At 33.1% G+C, this 20,397-nt stretch overlaps 2 protein-coding genes across 8 annotated transcripts in view; one reads left to right on the top strand and one right to left on the bottom strand.

Moving 5' to 3' along the window:
- The first annotated feature begins 529 nt into the window (after positions 1-529).
- Parg_0 (poly(ADP-ribose) glycohydrolase) overlaps positions 530-20,397 on the top strand; it is a 72,459-nt gene continuing 52,591 nt past the window's right edge. For 4 of the 7 annotated variants that reach the window (XR_008471424.1, XR_008471422.1, XR_008471421.1 and 1 more), the window contains exons 1-6: positions 531-973; positions 1,037-1,700; positions 1,772-2,681; positions 2,762-3,375; positions 3,418-4,869; positions 5,078-5,221. Coding sequence is in view for 2 of the 7 variants with exons in the window: in XM_011179044.3 (XP_011177346.2) it covers positions 910-973; positions 1,037-1,700; positions 1,772-2,681; positions 2,762-3,361 (2,238 nt within the window). In the remaining 5 variants the exon portion in view is untranslated. Of the gene's footprint in view, positions 974-1,036; positions 1,701-1,771; positions 2,682-2,761; positions 3,391-3,417; positions 4,870-5,077; positions 5,222-9,054; positions 11,538-20,397 lie in introns of those variants that run through there. The other 3 variants (XR_008471425.1, XM_029038173.2, XM_011179044.3) reach the window with 3 other exon arrangements.
- Positions 10,884-12,140, bottom strand: LOC105208939 (uncharacterized). Its single transcript, XM_011179045.3, has one exon. The coding sequence runs from the start codon at positions 11,952-11,954 to the stop codon at positions 11,751-11,753; it is 204 nt and encodes a 67-aa protein (XP_011177347.1). The 5' UTR covers positions 11,955-12,140; the 3' UTR covers positions 10,884-11,750.

The raw sequence follows: 20,397 nt of genomic DNA, 5'->3' as shown, positions 1-20,397 counted from the left end.
TAAAAACGCTGGGAATATTACTTTTATATAAGTTTTGAAAAAATGATCTACAAATTAGGTACATACACAACTCCTTAATATAAAAATTAGCATTACCTTTCTTAAATGTACATTTATCTTCTGTGTTATGGTTTTGTATTTAATCTGAAACCGTTTGTCTTTTTCATGATAATTTTAAAATTGGTAAGACTTTAAACCCGAAATTAGTTTAAAATTCCAAACTTTAAATTAAAATGAGAAAAGTTAATGAAATATAAATTATTTGTTCAAAATGTTTGAATCCTGTGTCAAAGTAAAAAGTGGTTGCCAAACATTTATTAAATTGTTGTACTACTATATTAGTACACGGAAATGCACATATTTATACTATCATTAATATAAATATTTATTTCGAACAATAAATTTATTATTAATAATGTTAAAAGCCTTTATTCTATAAAAATTATTATAATTTGCAAATTGCAGCACAATAAATAGACATTTCGTAACGCACGAAATTTCAGTCCGGCAGCGCTGATATTGTGGAGAATTGCAAAACTGGGCAGCACTTTTAAGCAAAAGTGCCAATATTTATCAAAGCAAATTCTGAGAAATAAACAATTAAAAACCAAGTGTGATGTTTTTATAGCGAATTTGTTTTATTATTAAATGGAAAAGCTATATCAGTGTCTTATAAAAAAATTTGTTATGAATCACATTAATAGTTTTTAAGTGAGCTTGTCACAGAACAGCTGTCGTATCTTAAATTCTCCAATTCTCCGCACACAGCGGATTTTTTTGTGTGCTGGAATTTTTCATTGACAGATAAGAAATTGTTTATCCGTAAAAATTTTGCGCAAATTCCAACAAACTATATACGAGTCTGCAATTAACTGCAGACGTATAGCAATAATTACTTGTGTTCGTACAATGGCAGAAGGAGGTAATTGCAGTAATACTAGTGTCGGGAATGGTGTTTGTAATGAAAACAGTTGTAAGTCTTAATGGATCACTCGAAGTGAAAGGAAGTTTTACTTAAATTGTACATATATTTTAGCTGAAACTCCCAGTACGGAGGAGCAATGGCGTGGTTGTGCGATGGAAGAAATATATCGCGGTATGAATGAATTCGAATTGGATCATGTGCCAGCGGTGCGGCCCAGTGATTCACATACAGTGCTTTATCATTGCCCAATACATGAGCCTGACAATGTGCCGCCACGACCACTACGCGCTCATCATAAATGGGATGCCACACATGTGCGGCTACCATGTTCCAGTAAAAGTCAATATCCAGTAACGGCGGCAGATGGTAGTTCCACAATAGAAGCGCGTTGGGAAATGATTGAGAAAGCATTGCTGCAGCCAATTACCAATAGCAAAGAACTACAAGCGGCAATACTTTCATACAATACTAAATATGAAGGCCAATGGAATTTTCGTTCACTACATCGACTTTTTGAAGATGATCTAGATGAGAGTGAATCGCGTGTGTTTTTTGAAGATCTGCTACCGCGTATCATACGCTTGGCGCTACGCTTACCCGAATTGGTGCAAGCGCCAATTCCTTTACTCAAGCAGGGGCAGAATCATTCAGTGACATTATCTCAACAGCAGATATCTTGTCTCTTGGCCAATGCGTTCCTGTGCACGTTCCCCCGGCGGAATACAATGAAAAAGCGTTCAGAATATAGCGCATTTCCGGATATCAATTTTAATAGGTAAATAATATAAAAAAAAAAAAACATTTATAACTATACAATGCATGCATTAACAAATATTTTAATTTCAGGCTCTTTCAAAGTAGTGGAAAGTCTGTTATAGAAAAAATTAAATGTATCTGTCATTACTTCCGACGTGTGTGTCCAACAGAACGTGATAGCTCTAATGTACCCACTGGTGTGGTGACATTTACACGTCGTAGCTTAGAGCCCAAAGAACTGCCTAACTGGGCCGAATGTAAAGCACCATTAGGTGCCACACCTTTACACATCACTTCTGATGGTACCATTGAAGATCAGGGTTTCGGTTTGCTGCAAGTTGATTTCGCTAATAAATATCTTGGTGGCGGAGTACTCGGTTCTGGTTGTGTACAAGAAGAAATACGATTTGTAATTTGTCCTGAACTGCTGCTCTCCAAGTTATTTACAGAGTGTCTGCGTCCCACCGAGGCACTACTGATGGTTGGCACTGAACGTTTTAGCGACTATAGTGGTTATGCCGGCACCTTTGAATGGGCGGGCAATCATGAGGACAACATACCACGCGATAGCTCAAGACGACGTCAAACGCATATAGTGGCGATTGATGCGCTACATTTTATGCAATCACAACACCAATATCGAGAAGATCTGATAAAGCGGGAATTAAATAAGGCTTATGTCGGCTTTCAACACACGTTGAGCACGCCGGCACCCGGTGTGGCATCCGGTAATTGGGGCTGTGGTGCATTTGGCGGTGATCCCCGGCTGAAAGCATTACTGCAATTAATGGTGTGTACCGTAACACAACGCCCGCTTGTATACTTCACCTTTGGCGACGCAGAATTGCGCGATGAAGTGCACCGCATGCACACATTCTTACTGGAACGTAATGTGTGCGTAAAGGATTTGTGGAATTTGCTCACTAGCTACCAAAGTCAAAATATGCCCGGCAATGAACTGTATAACTTCATCTACGGCTGCATTAGTAACACATTAAAGGTAGGATTATACAGAATTTTGCATTGCACTCAGACGTAAGTGTACAAATTTAATTTCCAACACTTTTATTTTGCTTTCAGCGCAGTCCGAAGACGAAGTTGGTGTCACCAAAGAGTAAAAATAAGCTTAGTTTCTTAACCAATTGGTTGAAACCGAAACAACAAACCATTGCTAAGGAAGCGCCAATTTCCACAACAGCAACACGGCGAACAAATTTAAGTGAAGATATTTTCGCCTCTACTTCTGAATCGGAAGTAGAAGCGAACGTAGAGGCGACTGCAATCACAATTTCTTCAACGAGTACTACGAACTGCCCGCCAGTAGAAAAAGAAGAAGAAGAAGAAGCAAAGCAGAATGTGGCGCAACTCACGACAGTCGATCTAACAAACCAATCACAATCAAATGATAGTATTGTTAATCTGCTGAATAGTGAAGAGTCTGTACTTGATGAATTAGAAAGTACTGAAATACAAATAACGGGATCCAATAATAATACATCAACGGAGAACTCAAATATCGCCGCATCGACAGCGAAACCTACAGGTGCACGCCAACGTTCGCTATTGGAGATGTTAGACCAATGTTATACGACAAAATCAAGCAATGGTCCAGCTACAAAGCGTATATGTCTAAATAAAACCAGCAACCCAAACTCAACAACACCGACAAAGCAACAATAATGGTTATGAAATATGTAAATTTACACACATTAATTTGTTTTTTTGTATTTTAATAGATGATTAAAAACTATAAATAATTGCCTAGCAAAGAATCAAGCGTAAACGCATCATTACACAGCCAGCTAACTATATATATCGCCCTATATAATGCAAGTAGTGTAGACGAAGTGCCGATTGCTATTACATACATAAATATATTTTTTATTGAAGCACCGTTGCATTATTGAAAGCTTTCGCTTGTCTATACATATGTATGTATGACGTGACGTCTTCGCGCTAAATTTTGTTTCGCGCAATAACAATAACAACAACAGCAATAGCAGCAGCAGCGCTCGCATACAGCGCAAACAAAGTGCATTGCACTCCTGCAAATTTCGCTAAAAATAAATGCATACGGCAATGTAAGAAACGCGACTGTGAAACATGTGCGCCTGTTATCGCCGTTACACGATGCACTTGTGTACACAACATGTTGCTTGCTTGCATGACTTACGTAGCGTCGTAACGTAGCCATCGTACGTGTGCATATCGTTCGAGAATAATACATTTGCAATTCATGTTTTTTTGTTTTTGTTTTTGTTTTTGTTTATACCGGTCAGAATGTGTGCGATGTTAACTTAATTATTTATTACGGTTTGTTATGACTGTCGCTGCGTAATAATGTGTGTGTGTGTGTCAGCGTGAAGTGTGCGTGATCGTAATAGCACGGCGTCTAGTTGCTAAAATTAAATTTTACTATGTTGTTCAATAAAAAAAGTTTGTTTACTATCAACTCAAATACAATATATTCTGCGCTGATTAGAATACTACATATTTGTATGCCGGCGCAAAGATAAGAGCAAGTGATGCTTAACGAGCAAAACACTTAGGCTAATTTCACAATAAGTACTCGCGTAACCCTTTTGTGTGTTTTTGAGTGTTATTTTTATACTTTCTACTTTAATTTACTGATAAGTGTCAACAAAGTGTGCCAATAATAACTGTTGTTTTCACCAACTCAAGGATATTGAAAACAACACCACTCATCGATTGCTTGAAATACCACAAATCCAATACAGCGTAAACAGCACTTATGCACTTGGGTAGGCTCGTTCTTTGCACTGTGTGTACGCTTGCGACTGCATGATTTCATTTGCGGCTTACGAGCTGATAAGCCACCAGCGTCTGCTGATATCAACTGCCAAAAATACGCGTTATCAGCAGCGCGCTTGTTATTTTTATATTTTTTTATACATATTTACTCGCGTTCTGCTTTTAATCTCTGCGTTTGTAAGCAAATAAAACCGCAATTCACCATAATTATGGCATTTAATAAATTTTTATTGCCATCACGAAGTCTTCGAACGGTTCGGGCGGTGAAGTGTAGCACATGCTGCAGCATGACATCAACAGCATCAAGGTCAAATGTACAGCCGTTGACTGACATTAGAATGAAAAAATAATGAAAAGTAAAAATGTTGACTTAAGCAACGTATAGAATTTGAATTACAAACAATAATTTTTATCAGGTGGGTTTAAGAACTGGCATGTAATTGATTTATACACATGTACATATATTCAAACACGAACTCACATTTGCATATATATTTTATATAAGTACATATGTATATGTTTGTATATATTTATTTTAAATCAATCCAACTCTTACATTCATTACTGCTTACCTTATTGAATATTAATTTATTAACAATTCATTCAATTTGCTTATTATTTCAGACATGATTCAAGAAAGCATGCAAAATTTAATTTAAAATATTCTCAAATCATTTTCATCACATGACGTCACAATATCATTTACATTCAAAAAACTATAAAGCCATATCCATATAAATTTAATAAAAGCAGAGTCACACTGAAAAGGTAAGCAAAGTAATAAATTATTATTCTATGCACATCCATACATTCTTATATGTTAAGCAGAAACTCACATATCACATATCACATATGTATGTATAATATTATCTGAATGCACCACCATAAACTTATCGGGTGCTGTAAGATCGTATTGTCTTTACGTCAGCAGAAGTTTGTAAGCCAGAGTTAAAGACGAATTATGTTGAACACGTTCAGGTTGAAAGACTGGCAAAATACGATTTAAGAGATTTCTTTTTCATTAAATATTCCTCATAATATTTTGGTCCTTGCTATTGAAACCCTGGTCCCTGCTTGAAACAGATATTTAGCCCTGCTACAACTGCCAAAAGGTGAAGGTGTGAAGTAAAATTTGTATATAAAATATCGTTGAAAGTGACATCGATGTTTTTAGATTCGAGACATCGATGGCTAACATCGATGCTTTTTGACGAAAACATCGATGTTTCAAAAACATCGATACATCGTTTGCATCCTATAGATGGGTGGGTTTAATTGGGCATGCAAAGAGGTGGTTGCGGGGACCAATTGCATGTGGCATATATGTTAGGTATATCGGGGTCCTTTCTGGAGAAGTAGGAGTTTATTCGACCACAGTGTCCAGTAAGAAGTTGCGATCGTCACTCCAGTTTGGCGAGAAGCAACACGAGCTCGGTGACGCCTTCTACAGGGAGTGAGACGATGAAGATATTAAGAAGTTCCCTGTGAATGGCATTCAGTGTTTGTCTGAAGTCAGTCGCGTTCGAAGTCTGATCGATATAGTGCTGTATGTCTTAGATGTTTTACAGAAAAGTGCTCTTGATGGCTCTGGGAGGCTGATCGGCTTCTAGCAAGTGACTGTAGGGATGGCTTTTCCGAAAAAAAAAAATTAACGAGTTGCTCGACCGGAAACAACGATACAACCTGATCAAAAGACCACCTGTGACTGGTGTGTGTATTCTGACAAGTCTGAATCTTCCTTATCTGCGTCCTAGTGCATCCAGGCGACAAACAAAACAATGCGTTTATTCGTAATGAAGATAGGCAGCTTCAAATTCTTCAAGCGTTCCCACGACAATGGTATCTACGAAACCGAAATGTACATCGATTTTTATCCAACCAAAAAGGATCAGTTTTCCTCAAAATTATTTAGGGAATATTTTTTTGCGACTACAATAACAACGTACATTTCAGTTGAATAAAAAGTTTAAATCAAGTTGAAAAAAGTGTAGCTCAGTTCTTATAATTCCGAGAATATATTTTCCTCTTCAATTGAGAGATGAATTCCTCGAATTGAAAACGTTTCTATGCTGAAAACTTCCGCATTTTACTACATATCTTCACGAAATTTGGTATGAGTTATTATTGTTCATAGAAATAATTTAATCTCCGAAAAAAAAATTTCAGATCGGTTCACTATAGCATATAGCTGTCATACAAACCGAACGATCGGAATCAATGGCTTGTATGGAAAACTTCTGCATTTTACTACATATCTTCACGAAAGTTCACGGCTAAAAAGAATTAGTAAAATTTTTTCTTTTTTTTACTTACTTTTTCTTACGTCTTTAGATTTGCTCAAACACATAGTTACTAAAAGAAATGCACCTGTGAAGGGTATATTAGCTTCGGTACAGCCGAAGTTAACGTTTTTTCTTTTTTTCATCTCCCCTTTCCATCGCTTTCAGTTTGAATTCTCTGTTCAGCTTATTCCTTATGAAAGTTTATTATTTTCTATTTTCTCTGACGCGAGTTCATATTCATTAATTGTGACGCTTGGACCATAACAGTATATCTCTTATGACAATTGCGCTCTGGTATAACAGTGCCAATTCATTTAAAATCGATTATATTGTGTAAACGCATAAATTCTGGGTTATCTAAGCAACGTGCCACGAAGGAGCTCAGGCAAATGACGCACCAAGCGATTGTACTTCATTAATTGAAGCGTTGCTGGGCCTTCTTACAGTCATAGCTACTCCGACGCAATTACGTATGTAGCTCCTTCAATTTAATCCATTACAGTAGTGTAATAAATTGCAAAACAACAACAATAACAATAGCAAAGCTTATAGTCCAAAGTTTACTAACGCATTGTGCCTGGGTGTGTACGCAATGGGAAGAAGCCACAAGTTGCTTGCAATCACAATTGGCAGTGGCTTTGTGTGTATGTGTGTGTGCATCTGTGTTGTTATACGCCCCATCGATGGCGTTGCAAGTTTATTTATACGCATTAAGCTAAGCAAAACTATTGCGAATGGGATATAATGCTATTGCAAATATTACAAATAAATATTGTCCGTTTGTATATTTTATATTATTCTATTTGCATTCACAATATGCGCCGGTATGTGTGTATGTGTGTGTGCAACTTGTTGCTTATTCTTATTAGCTATAGCTAATTTTCGCATCTACATACTTATGTGTGCAATAGTTGCAGCGTAAACATAAAATATGTTTACCTAGCTGCTCCAAATTGGGGCCAAGTATTTCAGCGTGCTGGGTCATTGCACGACGACTGTACTTTCGCTGACCACACAGCCGAACTGGTGTAGATATTGAAATTAAAATTTCAATGTTTGTCATATTTTTTTAAATTTATTTTTTTATTATTTTATTTTTTTTTATTTTTTCATTAAATAATTTTGCCGCACATCTACTCGTATTTGCTTAACATTTTGAACTTTCGATATTGACTCAAGTGAACCAATCGAAGTAGCTGATAAAACTGCTGACACGCAAAGTAAATGCTTTTTCTCGCATTTATTGAAAATAACAACAAAATAAATAAATAAAATATGTGTTTAAATACTTCATCATACCTGTACATATGTATGTATTTATGCGTATGGATGCATTTGTCTCCTCAAAAATTTAAAAAATATTTCATCTATTAAAAAATCCTGACCTTGAGCCGTTCGCAGACATAAACTCTCTAAAGTTCCAGTCTCTTGATTTTTAATAGTAATCAAAAATATTGATTGTTTGAATTATCATTTGTTTTGAAATCGAACATTTTTCGATCGGCGGCGAAGCTCGGAGATCACCTGCTATAATAGCTCAAGCCTATTGGGTTTGATGCGTTGGATTTTACAAACGGTTGATTATTTAATTATAATCCGCTATATTGGAAACGTCATTCTGAATTTCGAACCGACACCGGATTCGTAATCAGCGATCCTGAACACTCCCCGAGTCACGAGTTTCAAGCGATTCCGATCAATTTTGCGGATCACACTTAAACTGATAAGGACGAATTACTACCGCTCTATCGGCTTAAGATGAGGTGTTTCGATGAAACCTTAATTTCATACGCAGTACTAAAATCGTTTTAATACGTTGTTGAGTGTACCCTCGATACATGGGTTTCGTGGGTTCAAAAAATAGCTTTTTAGCTTATTAATTTCTACAAAATCTCCAGAATATTTTCCTAAATTTTCAAGTCGATCCGAATAATAGTTTCGGAGATACAACCTTTTGAAGGTGTGCGCTCCAAGTCAGGTATTATTGTTACTCAAAACGCGTTTTTCTCGGAACTGTGTTTTCAAAGTCGGTTGCCAAATTTTTCCGAAAACTACTCAACCGATCTTGATGAAATTTTGCACAGGTGTTCGATATACAATTTACTCGTGCTTGAACGAAGGATTTTATTTTATTTTTACAATTACAACTATTTAAAAAAAAAAACAAAATGACAAGCAAATTTGACCGATTTTTTTTCTGAAAAAATGTCTGCCAAAATTTCAGTTTTTACTTGTTTGTCTTTACTTGGTTCAAGCACGAGTTTATGGTCTTACCTAAAGACCTTATTTTTACTTTTTCATTTCGGATGATCCTGTCAGGAGTTATGCTGAGCAGTGGACGCACCTTTTTTTCCGAGGTTTCACCGGGAATAACGTCAAAATGGAGTAGTTTTAGTAGTTTTTTTTATTTCAAAAATTATTCATTAAATATGTATCTATAAGACAGAAAAAGTTTGAATTAAATAGATAATTTTTTACATAAAAAAATCATTGAAAAAATAACTTTTTACCCGACCAAACCCATGTAACGCCTTAAGGAATGTCGCCACATAGTATTTATATTTGATGCTTTTCTAATTGTGACACAAAGGTGTGAAAGCCTTTATACGCCAAACCAGCTTCACTATTTTCAAACTGAATCGTTGCCTTAGAGTTCTATCTTTCAAGATCTTCAAGTAATGTGTTCAAATCTGATGTGGTTCGCAAAGAGAGAGGCGTCAGCCATGATACTTTCACGGTCTTTTGTAGTAAATGCATAGTATACGCCTAGTCCTTAAAAATATATCGTTTCTATCCATAACTTTGGTTTTTAGAGATTTGTTTTATATTTGGACTCGTTGCATTTCGTTTTTAGTTTCTTCAGTATTTTATTCCCGTCAAATTGTAAAAGATTTCTGTCTGTAAATATTCTTATTAATTCATCAGATTCTCAATAGTTATACAGAAGATATTTGCACCGTTTCTTTGAGAGTTTTGGTGTGGCGACCATAAGTACTATTTGGAATTACAGTGGAACTTCTCTAACTCGAATCACCATAATCCGTAAACAAACTTCGAGTTAGAAAGACTTCGAGTTATAAAATTTTAATTAAAACTCAAAATTTTTCAAAAAGCTGTAAAATATGGATTTACCCACAGTTTTATTTATTTACTTCACATAAAGTTTTATGTACCATACGGTAAAACGTGTATTCTGTAATTTTGTTTGTTGAAGTTTGCTATTGTTTTGCTCTTGACGTCTGTATTCCATGTCTTTGTTACAAGATTTATACAATTCACAAGTGTAATATCATATTTTTATGTTCGCCTCCATACGATATAGAGGGACTCTTTTAAAATTCTACCTCGATAGTAAAATTTTAAAATTTGTGTTATACCCTGGTCGAAATTTCGATTAATGTAAGTTCCACTGTATTTGAATCGCTTAGAATTATTATACGGTGGATTTTCACATCAAACTCGTTTCGTTTCCAAATCATAAGTACGAGTTCTAGAGAGTCACATAGAAATTAATAGAATTTGTTTGGAGGAAGGTCAGGCAGATGTTTTTTCAATATTCGTCTGGCTTAAATACAACAAAAACAATTATGTTTGTTTATTTCATTTCGACTTCAATGATGATTGAGGAGTATTTACATTTTTGTTTTTGCTTTTCGAACAATGTGGAAGTCGATGTGTATGTTTATGTTTATGCCTGTTAGACATTAAGTACCATATAAAGTAGAAACAAGTAATATATTTGTATGTTCACACTGTTCACTCTGTTCTTATATCAACATTATACATATATGTATGTTAAGTATATTAGATTTTTTTATACATATGTATATACTAAGTCATTTATATGTCTGTTATATTTTGACCTTGTTACGCCAATATAAAAACAGCAATAAACGTGTTTTTAACAAATTCTCAGACAATTGAAAAATATTTAATTTAAAAAATATTAATTTTGAAATTAATGTGATTTGATAACATATTTATGTACAAATTCCCAACTAAAAACCACGTGCTGACAGCCGATGAAATAAAAATTTATTATAAATGGCAAAAGGATGTTTAAATCACCGATCAAATGGTGTGCAGAAATATGCTTTTGATCATAAAAAAACTAAAAATATTTGCTTTGAGAAGTAAACAAATCTGTATAAAATTGACTTTGAAGTATAAAATTTATTTGTATAAATTCATTTTTGGATACAAATTTATTGACTATGTTATATAACTGCATACATATATACTAAATATGATGGGATATTCCAAAAGATACAACATCTTTTACAGTCTTTGGCGTATTAATAGTGAAGACGCCGGCTCTTTCATATATGTATATATATGTATATATTTACTTAAACTAAGCACATACATATGTATGTGTGTCTACTTATATGATAAGTGCTGTAAGTTCAGCTTTTAAAATGCTTTCAAAAATGCTTTCTTATAAGTACGTGTAAGTAAATATATTTTTAGTATTGTTGTTGTTGTTGTTGTTGTTGGCGTCAATATGACACCCGTATTATATGTATGTATGTATGTATGTTTGTTGTTAAGTAGTGTTCGTTTGTATCGACTAAGTACACTCCATACAACAACGGCAATAATGCGTATTTATATTTCAAGTCCCGAAACTGGTTTCGCAACGTTGGCTTGGGTGTTGTCTCTCAACGGTTAATGCTCCACTTTAACGCCAATTTTAACCACATTGCGGTTGCTGTTATAAATATCGCGGTTTTTCACTTTTAAGAATTCAATTTTATTTTTATTTTCAATTTTGTCTCAGCCATACTTGGCGACAGTGTGTGGCAGTCTTTGTTTCCAGTTTCTACGCTTCGCAGCGCTGCCTGCCTGCCATCTTGGTATGAGCGCCTTTGTGTTTCTTACGGTCTTCCATCGCGCTGTCTTCCGGACGCTGTCGCCATGAATCGGCTGTACCGCTGTTTGCAACACAATCAGTTACTTGTATTATTGCCATTGTTGTTGCTGTTCTGTTGCACCGAGGCTGCTGTGGGCATATCTCATGCCGTCCGCTTTTTCATGGCATTGCAGGCGCTGCAAGCGTTGCAGTAGGAGTAAGAGCTCGGCGATGGTGGCGGCGATGTGCTGCCGTTGCCACCGCAGCTGCCGAATGCCAGTTTCACCTGCGGATGTATGGGGAAGTGGTTCCAATGTGGGCACGGCATCTGTGGAGGTGGTGTAATTGGGAATTGTGAGTTTGGCATCTTGTTTGTTTTTGGTTTGCTTTGCTCAAAAATAACTCTTTGTTAACTTTTCACTTGTTGTTGTTCTGTCTGAATGTCTTTAGTTCTTGACTAGAACCTTTTTGAAAATGTTCACTTTCTTTTGCTTTTTAACTTTTCGGCTTAGTATTCTGCTCGAAGGCACAATCTTTACTGAGCTCTATCCCCAGCGTTGTGCGGCTTATATAGCCGCGTCACTCGCCACAGCGATACGCAATCAAATCGTAATGGCTGGCAGTCAGGCAACCGACGCGAAAAATCAACAACACCGCACATATGGACAAACACTTCAGTTGGTCGTCGCATATACCAACAAACACATGGTTATTGCTGGCGAGCAACCATCGTAGCGACAGGCTTCTGGAGCACTCTCTTCGCTTATCACTCTTTTTTGTTGAAGACTTCTACTTGTGTGTTTTTTGTTTGTAGTCAGCCCTTCGCTTGTCGTGTGCACCCTACAGCTATTAACTTGGCTGCAAGGAAGTGAAAGGATATTCGGTTTCTCAAATTTCTCAACTTTTCTTATAGAGAATCTTGTGTAAAATACAAGATTTTGATAACCTTTCAACATAAGCTTGATAAAAAGTATTTCCAAGATGAGGGAAATGTATGTAAGATTTCAACTACGGAACTATTCTTCTCTATAGAAACTATAAGGGAATGATGTAAGGGCGAATAAGTAAGTTGTTCTATTAATATTGAGAAATGCTGCCGATTTGACAGTTCTTGGCTCGGATATCCGGGTCCATTTCGGAGTCGTAATACTGACTATCGTGGGAACGGTATTGACTTATTGTCATTACATGCCTATCGGGCTACTTTTACCTTTACTCAGAACGCAGTCCATATATAATCAAAAATATGTTATCAAGTCTTCTCAGTTGTATGGTTTCTAAAAAACATCTCATCTTAACGCCGAGTTCGGCGATCTCTCCCATAACTATCTCAAGAAATTGCTTACCGTTAAGAAAATATCTGAGTCTACTGTAAGAGGTCCTGGAAGAAAACTCTTAACATTCAAAAGGACATAAATACTGACAACATAAAATTCGGCCAAGCCAAGTAAGTCTGAGGTCCTCTTCCGCCGTCAACTTTTTTTTGGATCTCTCTCAAGTTAATTCGCATAAAACATAACCCCTGTGATGGAGATCTCACTTATGATTTATTGCGCATTTTCTTTGTTACCGTACAGTTAGACGACTCCTTAACAACATATGTCGCTACCAAAATTGGAGTTCAACTTTTCGTTGAGAGCAGTGCGACAAGCATTCTTAAATGTTCTGTTCTCGTTGCTCGCGAACCTTCCACCCAATGGTCGCTTTAATCTCCGTTTGTAGCGCAATTGCCGAGCACCATTAAACTCCACGACACATGTTACTTTCGTCGCTTGCCTGCCAACCACTTTTTCGTCTTTATCGCACCACTCGGAGCGAGCAAACCGTCCACTGTATGTGATGGAATGGTCTTATTGTTTCTTTCGTGTTCTGTTTTTATTTGCTGCTTCACAACATAATAAGCGCACAACTCCAAGCGAAAGGGCGCGGTGAAACGCCGTGACGGTGGTGGTGGCGCAAAGCAGAGCGCCGGAGTTCAGGCGCGTGTGGCGCAGAGAGTACAGTTTCTAATACGTACTCCAATAAGCCCACATGCTAGCAATTTCTACGAGCAACGCGGTGATAGTGACGATTATGGCGAGGTAACAACGCCTCAACAGACGAAATTATGTGTTTGAAATATATTATGAAAATTCAACCATTTGCTTTAAAACACACTTATTGCTGAAGACATACATATCTACCTATATATGTTTTGATGAACATTTCTTTAAGTGTGTCTGTTGTTGTTGGTGGTTTGGCATTGTTTGCCTTTTGGACGATTTTAATGATTTCGCTCGTCTTATACTGTTTACGATTTACTGTTTTTGGCTGTTTTCGCCGGTAAGCTGTACATATGTATAAATTTCTATATATACATACATACTCAAGTGTTTTGCATGAGCTCATTGTGCGTTCATTCACCAATACAGCTCACCGTCTACGCCATAAAGGGGGTCCGTCTGTCTCTACAACTATGTAGGTAATCCACTCGTCTACACAGTTTGTTTGCTTATTTGATATTTGTTTTAATTTGACGTCTCTTCAACCACTTAATTGCAGTAAATTTTTCGCAAAATCCCAATAAAACGGTCTTATCTACATGCATAAGTGTTTGGTTACATTGTCGCCAAATTTTCAACAATATTTATTAATAAAATTTTCAGGTCCTTTACCAACTACGGCACGTAGATAGGTCTCTAATTTGTATGGGTTAGACTTTGCTTGAGTGATGGTTTCGTTAGTCACGTAGGCCAACATTTTTTATGTATTTTCATATATACAACTACGCAATAGATTATCATAGATATACATATCTACTAATATACATGCATACATATTTATGTTAGTAGGTAGAAAAAGGTTACACTGTGCCTAGCTGCCTAGAATAAACTCGCCTTGCCATATTCGTATATAAGTACATACATACATATATAGTGACTTACATGTGTAGCTGCATAAATTGGGAGTGAATAGAATTCAAAACTGCACAAATCACGTGGACTCACACAATTGAAGACTTTTAAGTAGTATATTTTCAAAAAAATATGTATTTTGCTTTGGTTAAAAAACTTACAATTTCCATAAAATTAAAATTATCATTCATACATGGTCCCACAGAGTGATTTTGCATAGTTTTAAATATATATGTACATATGTAATTAAAAAAAATTATATATAGCATGATATGTTTCTGACGTCATACATTTCGACTCACATGAAAAAAGCTGTGGGAATAGCTTTTCCGTGTTTGAATTATAAAGCCATCAAAAAATTGTATAGTAAAGTCACTTTTTGTCCAACAAATTTGAGGTTAGAACATCTTTGATAATTCTTGAGGCTTGTAACAGCACTTACTGGTCTGATCTCCCAAAAGAGGTTATCACAATGATATTAAATCACGGCTTATACAGAATTGTGTAGGTAAAATTCAGCTATTGGACACAGAGCTGTATAGTCAACCACAATAAGGAACGTCATTCTATTTTTTCACTACTATGAATCCTACGTAATGCACTATATGTACAACAAGAAGATTGAAATATTTTGAACTCATCAGTGTCTTATTGAAAAAGTTTTACCAGAAAATATTGTTTTTTGGAAGAACATAGGGGTACTATTACTAGATTTGTGTAAACTTCTATTTTTTTTTTTTTTGGTAAATATATGGTAAAAATATACATAATCGTAATGAACGTTGAATTTGTTTAGAAAATTACTTACTTTTTGTTAATAAAAAATAGTTAATTCTTAAGTCACTTCTCAAACTGACCTCGACTATAAAATACAATATGTTATTTGTTCCATATGATAAGGGGACTCTTTCAAAATTTTGTCTCGATAGTAAAATTTTAATTTTTTTTTTATAATGCCCTGGTCGAAAAGTACCAATTTGTATTCAATTTTACTACTATTGCCACTGCAAGTGTTCAAGTTATCGAGAACTGCGAGTTATAGAAATTGGAGTTGTGGAAGTTCAACTGTATTAAGGGAGGGGTCTGGGTTTCAGCGCAAAAAAACATTTTTTTTGTGATTTTTTATCTCAAATATCGATTAAGCAATTTTATTCAAACCTTCTATACATTATTGAGCATAGTTTTGACTGTGTTCTGTAAATTTTTCATGCAAAAATATTAAACCATTAGCCCGTGACAGAGCTTCCCCTAGGACGTCTTGAAAAAAAAAACAATTCTTGTAACTCGGCCGGAAATTATCCGAAAATGAAAAACCATAAAAATTTAGTTAAATTTTAAACAAATCTTCCCCCAACGTTCTCTGATTACTTTTTTATTTAAAAATTTTTGGCGGCCATCTACAGTGTGAACCGTTATTTTCGACTAAAATTTCCGCCATTTTCAGGGTGTGAAATGTTAAAAAAAATTTACTAAGCGTAGGGGGGAGGTATTTTATGTGAAGAAAATGTGTACCAAGTTTGAAATGAATTGGTCGAGTAGTTTTCAAATGGCAGTGAACACGGACTTCAAAAAAGTAGTTTTGAGAAAAACGCGTTTAAAGCCGTAGCTGTTAAAGTTAGAGCGTTAAAGGCCCCTAGACTAATTAAACAATCACTTTAAGAATATTGCTTAGATCGGATTAAAATTTTGAGGACATATTCTTGAAATGTTAAACAATAAGACAAAACAAAAAAAATCGATTTTTCGAAAGTGAAAACCCAGACCCCTCCCTTAAAATTATTCATTATTTAAAATGTATATTCCATTTTTAAAATATTCAAGCAATTAATAATAAATTATAATTAATAATTATTTCTTTTTTATTTATTATTTTTATTTTATTTTTATTTTTCATATTAATTTATGAAGATTTCTTTACCTATCAATTAGAAGAAAATTTTATAAAATCTTTACGAGAAATTATTTTATCTGCAATTTCATATATGTAAATGCGTAAATTAAAAGAAGGCATTCATGTGAATGATTATTATTCCAACTAAAATTAGTTTCTTATCAAATTCGCATGTTCTGTAACTTCATTGCATAAATACTATTTAATCTGGAAGAAAAAAATAAGAAAAACTATTGTGCTTACTTTAGAATAAGTCCTAAGAATTTTTCCGCTAAAAATACTCGATTATATGTATGTAAATAATTATATGAATTGAAAATTACAACGGAAATTAGGACCGGAAGTTTCCATCTACATAAGCAAATCATGTATTCAATAGAAAGATAAGCATTTATTTATCAATATAATTATTCATTGGAATTTGCTATTTACATATATTCAGTCTGTTCTACTAGTAAAAATAAAAAGTAAGAAATGCAAATGATTGTAATAAATTTGCTACACTTCTGCAAAATTTCAAAATTTTTGGCCAATTTTCCTTGGTGGCGGTTTTTTTTGTGCGAAAGTTTTTCGAAAAAAATTTTTAGAAAGCGCTCTTTGCAAAAGTTTTGATTTTGATGAGAAATCAACTCGACGATTCGACTCACAGTGTCTTTATTACATATGTATGTATGTATATCTTCTTTCTAATCGACATAGCTTTATACTCTTTCATTACACATACTATACATACATGCATAAATACAGAACAATTAACCTAATTACTAAGACCTCATGACTCTTAAGCCATAATGTATTATTCTATTATATTTTTTTTTATATGGTTCCTAAAATCACTTCTATCAAAATTTTTTGGGAATAGTATTTCATTTTCAAATTCGTAAAAAACTGATTTTGGACTATAAACCGCTTCAGAAACATTATGCCCGAGATATCACTGCTGCTGAATTGTATTTATGTACATATATTTTTCTTTTCAACCTTTAATAGTCATATCTGGGTGTATTTAATCGTGAGAACATAGAAACGTATGATTTTGCAAGGTCTGTAGGGAACTTGATATCGCAGGGAAACTCAATACATACGTATTTATAATAAATTTATACCAATGCCCTTCGAGTAATGTGAATATTTCATTAATTTTATTATCTGTAAAATGTGTACAGTAAACAAATTTTGACATATGTATTTGGGTTTTAAATGCGCCTGTTTGATATTCGCTCAAGAACAAAGAGAATTACGAATACTTTTTTTTCTTTTTCTGAAATTAAAATACATACAATTAATTACGCTATACACAAAAATACGCAGTTATGTATAGACTGTGTGTACTCGTAAACACGTTTTATCGCCACATTTCGCAATGCCACTGAAGCACCGGTTTGATTAAAAACAAAAAAAGTGCTGATAAGATATTTCGGTACAGTTGCTGTAATGAAAAAGGGGCTTGTTTAAAACGACAAAAAAAAATAAAAATAAAAAATAAAAAATCAAGCGAAAGCATACATACATACATACATATCTATTTGTCAACTAGTAAGTCAGAAGTAAATAGTTCGGTTAACCATCTCATCTACATACAACAGCTGCTTTTGGCTGCTATTATTTACATATTTTGCCACGCCATTAAACATAACTGTGTCTTCATACCACATCCGTAAACAATTACCTACGCTGAAGGTTGTCAGCTCTGAGATAAGCTCTTGAGCTCATATCTATGCAAATGTAGAGCGTAAAACATATTTATAACTGTTAATTGTGTCTGCCATTTTGTGGTTGCTCCGCTAAGTCAGTGAAATAGGTATTATCAGGCCGTTTATTTTGAATTTTCATTTGTTTTGGTTTTTGAAATGCGATTAAGCCACGCGAAATTATTTTTTGTGACTTGAATGCGTTATTCAAAACGCCAAATCACACATTGACAACTCATATACCCGTATACATATATACATAGCCGTATGTATTTGCACAGCGGCAAACCAGATAACCGAAAATGCAAACAAACATAAGCAAAACAAATAAGGCAAAAGCCAAGGCAGAAAACTAAACCAAAACAAAAGGCAAAAATCAAGTAAAATACTCAATTACTACATTTTACTTTTATTTCACCTTCTATGTGTGCTGCGCTCTTCTTTTATGCCGCTAGACGTAGAAACAACTCTTTGTTACGGGTTGGCGCTCTCTCTATCTAATGCATAGTACTCTCAAATTCTCGCAAATAACATTGCAAGTGAAATGAGTAAATCGATTTAGTTAGACAATTAACCCTTAGTTTCTCTTTGAGGGTCGTTTTTTACTGTTGAAATATTATTAAAAAAAAAACTTTATTTTTTTTTCGTAATTAAAAAAACACAAACCCAAAAAATATAAAACTTTACAAAATAAAAAAAAAATAATATTTTTATTTAAAATAAAAAATCATTGTTTATAAAAAATTTTTAAAAACAAAAAAATAAAAATAAAATTTTTTTTATAAATAATTTAATTAAACAATAAATGTATTATTTTTTTATATATGTATATTTTATGCTAATTTAACTATTTAAATTATTTTTATTTAAAATTAAAAAATCAATATTTAAAAAAATTGATTTAAATATAATTAAGATATTATTTTTTTATAATCACAATTTAAGTAAAAAATATATTTTTTTTTTATAAATTTACTTATTATAATTTTATGTGAATTTAATAATAAACTTCACTGTTTCATTATTTTATTAAAATAGCTATTTCACTTTTATTCATTCAAATTAATTAATTTTATTTTTAGATACTTTCTTGTTCTATTAATTAAATTAAATATTTTTGTTATTAAATTCATATTATTTTATTTTGTATTTAATTTAGATGCATTCATATTTTTTCAGTTGTTTTATTTTTTAATTTGTTTATTATTTTTTTTTTTTTAATAGTTTCTTTGTCAAAATGTATTTATTTTTATTTATAAAGTTATTTTAACTAGAATATTTTTATGATTTTTATTATATTTTTCAAGAGTTTTTCATTTAAATTTAGTTCAAAGTTCATTTATTAAAATTTTTTATATTATTTTAATTTAATTGAAAAATTTCAACTCATTTAAAGTTAAACATATTTTTTTTTTTTCAATTTGAAATTATTTTATGAATTTTTCTATAGCTTTTTCTTTTAAATTTTTTAAAAGTTCATTAAATCCCTTTTTTTATTTTATTTTAATAATTTTTTTTCCTAATTTTATGAATTTTATTGTATTTTTCTTTAGTTTTTCAGTTTTTTGTTTTTAAATCTTAAAAGTTCATTTATTACAATTATTTTATTTATTTAATATTCATTTTTTTATTCATATATTTTAATTTTTGAAGAGGCTTCAAATGTTACTTACTTTCAGTCAGCAATGAAGAGTTTTTGGCTCAGGATTTTATCGTATTTAATTTTTTTCAAATATTTTTAGAAAATTGAACTCAATTTTATTTCTATAATTTCATTATATTTATATATATATTTTTTTATTTATTATTTAATATTTCATATTATTTATTTTTACTGTTATTATAAATTATATGTATATTACTTATTTATTAATTTATTTATATTATATTTATATTTTTTAATATTTTTTTATTGTCACAAAAATTAGGAATACCAAAATTTTTATTTTCCCAATTCAAAAAGGTATAATAATTCCAATTAGAAAGCAATTATGCTATGCATGTGCAATTTCCTTCCACAGCCTAACAGTATGCTGCAATTTTCAGCCACTCTCAAATTAAAGACTTAAGCAACGAACTTTTTCTCTCCCACAAGCATTCACAAGCCTTGCAAAGAAAACACGAAACTCTTTTGATTTTTCCATTTTATTACAATTTCTCATTTCATGTACTTTATCTGTAAATATATATTTATATAATATATATACTATATATGTATATTCAAATGTGACGAATTATTTATTTAATTAATTAATTAATTATAATTTATTTAAACAAAACTACAAGTACTATATAAACTATTACATATTATTAATTATCATTTGTTTATTGAAT

Source organism: Zeugodacus cucurbitae, chromosome 5 (assembly GCF_028554725.1).
Source record: "Zeugodacus cucurbitae isolate PBARC_wt_2022May chromosome 5, idZeuCucr1.2, whole genome shotgun sequence".
In the NCBI taxonomy this organism is placed as follows: Eukaryota; Metazoa; Arthropoda; class Insecta; order Diptera; family Tephritidae; genus Zeugodacus; species Zeugodacus cucurbitae.
This window is presented reverse-complemented; position numbering and strand designations above follow the sequence as displayed.

Bases quoted from the DNA above. Each gene is read 5' to 3' on its own strand.
- LOC105208939 (XM_011179045.3), bottom strand. From the start codon at position 11,954: ATGCCAAACTCACAATTCCCAATTACACCACCTCCACAGATGCCGTGC.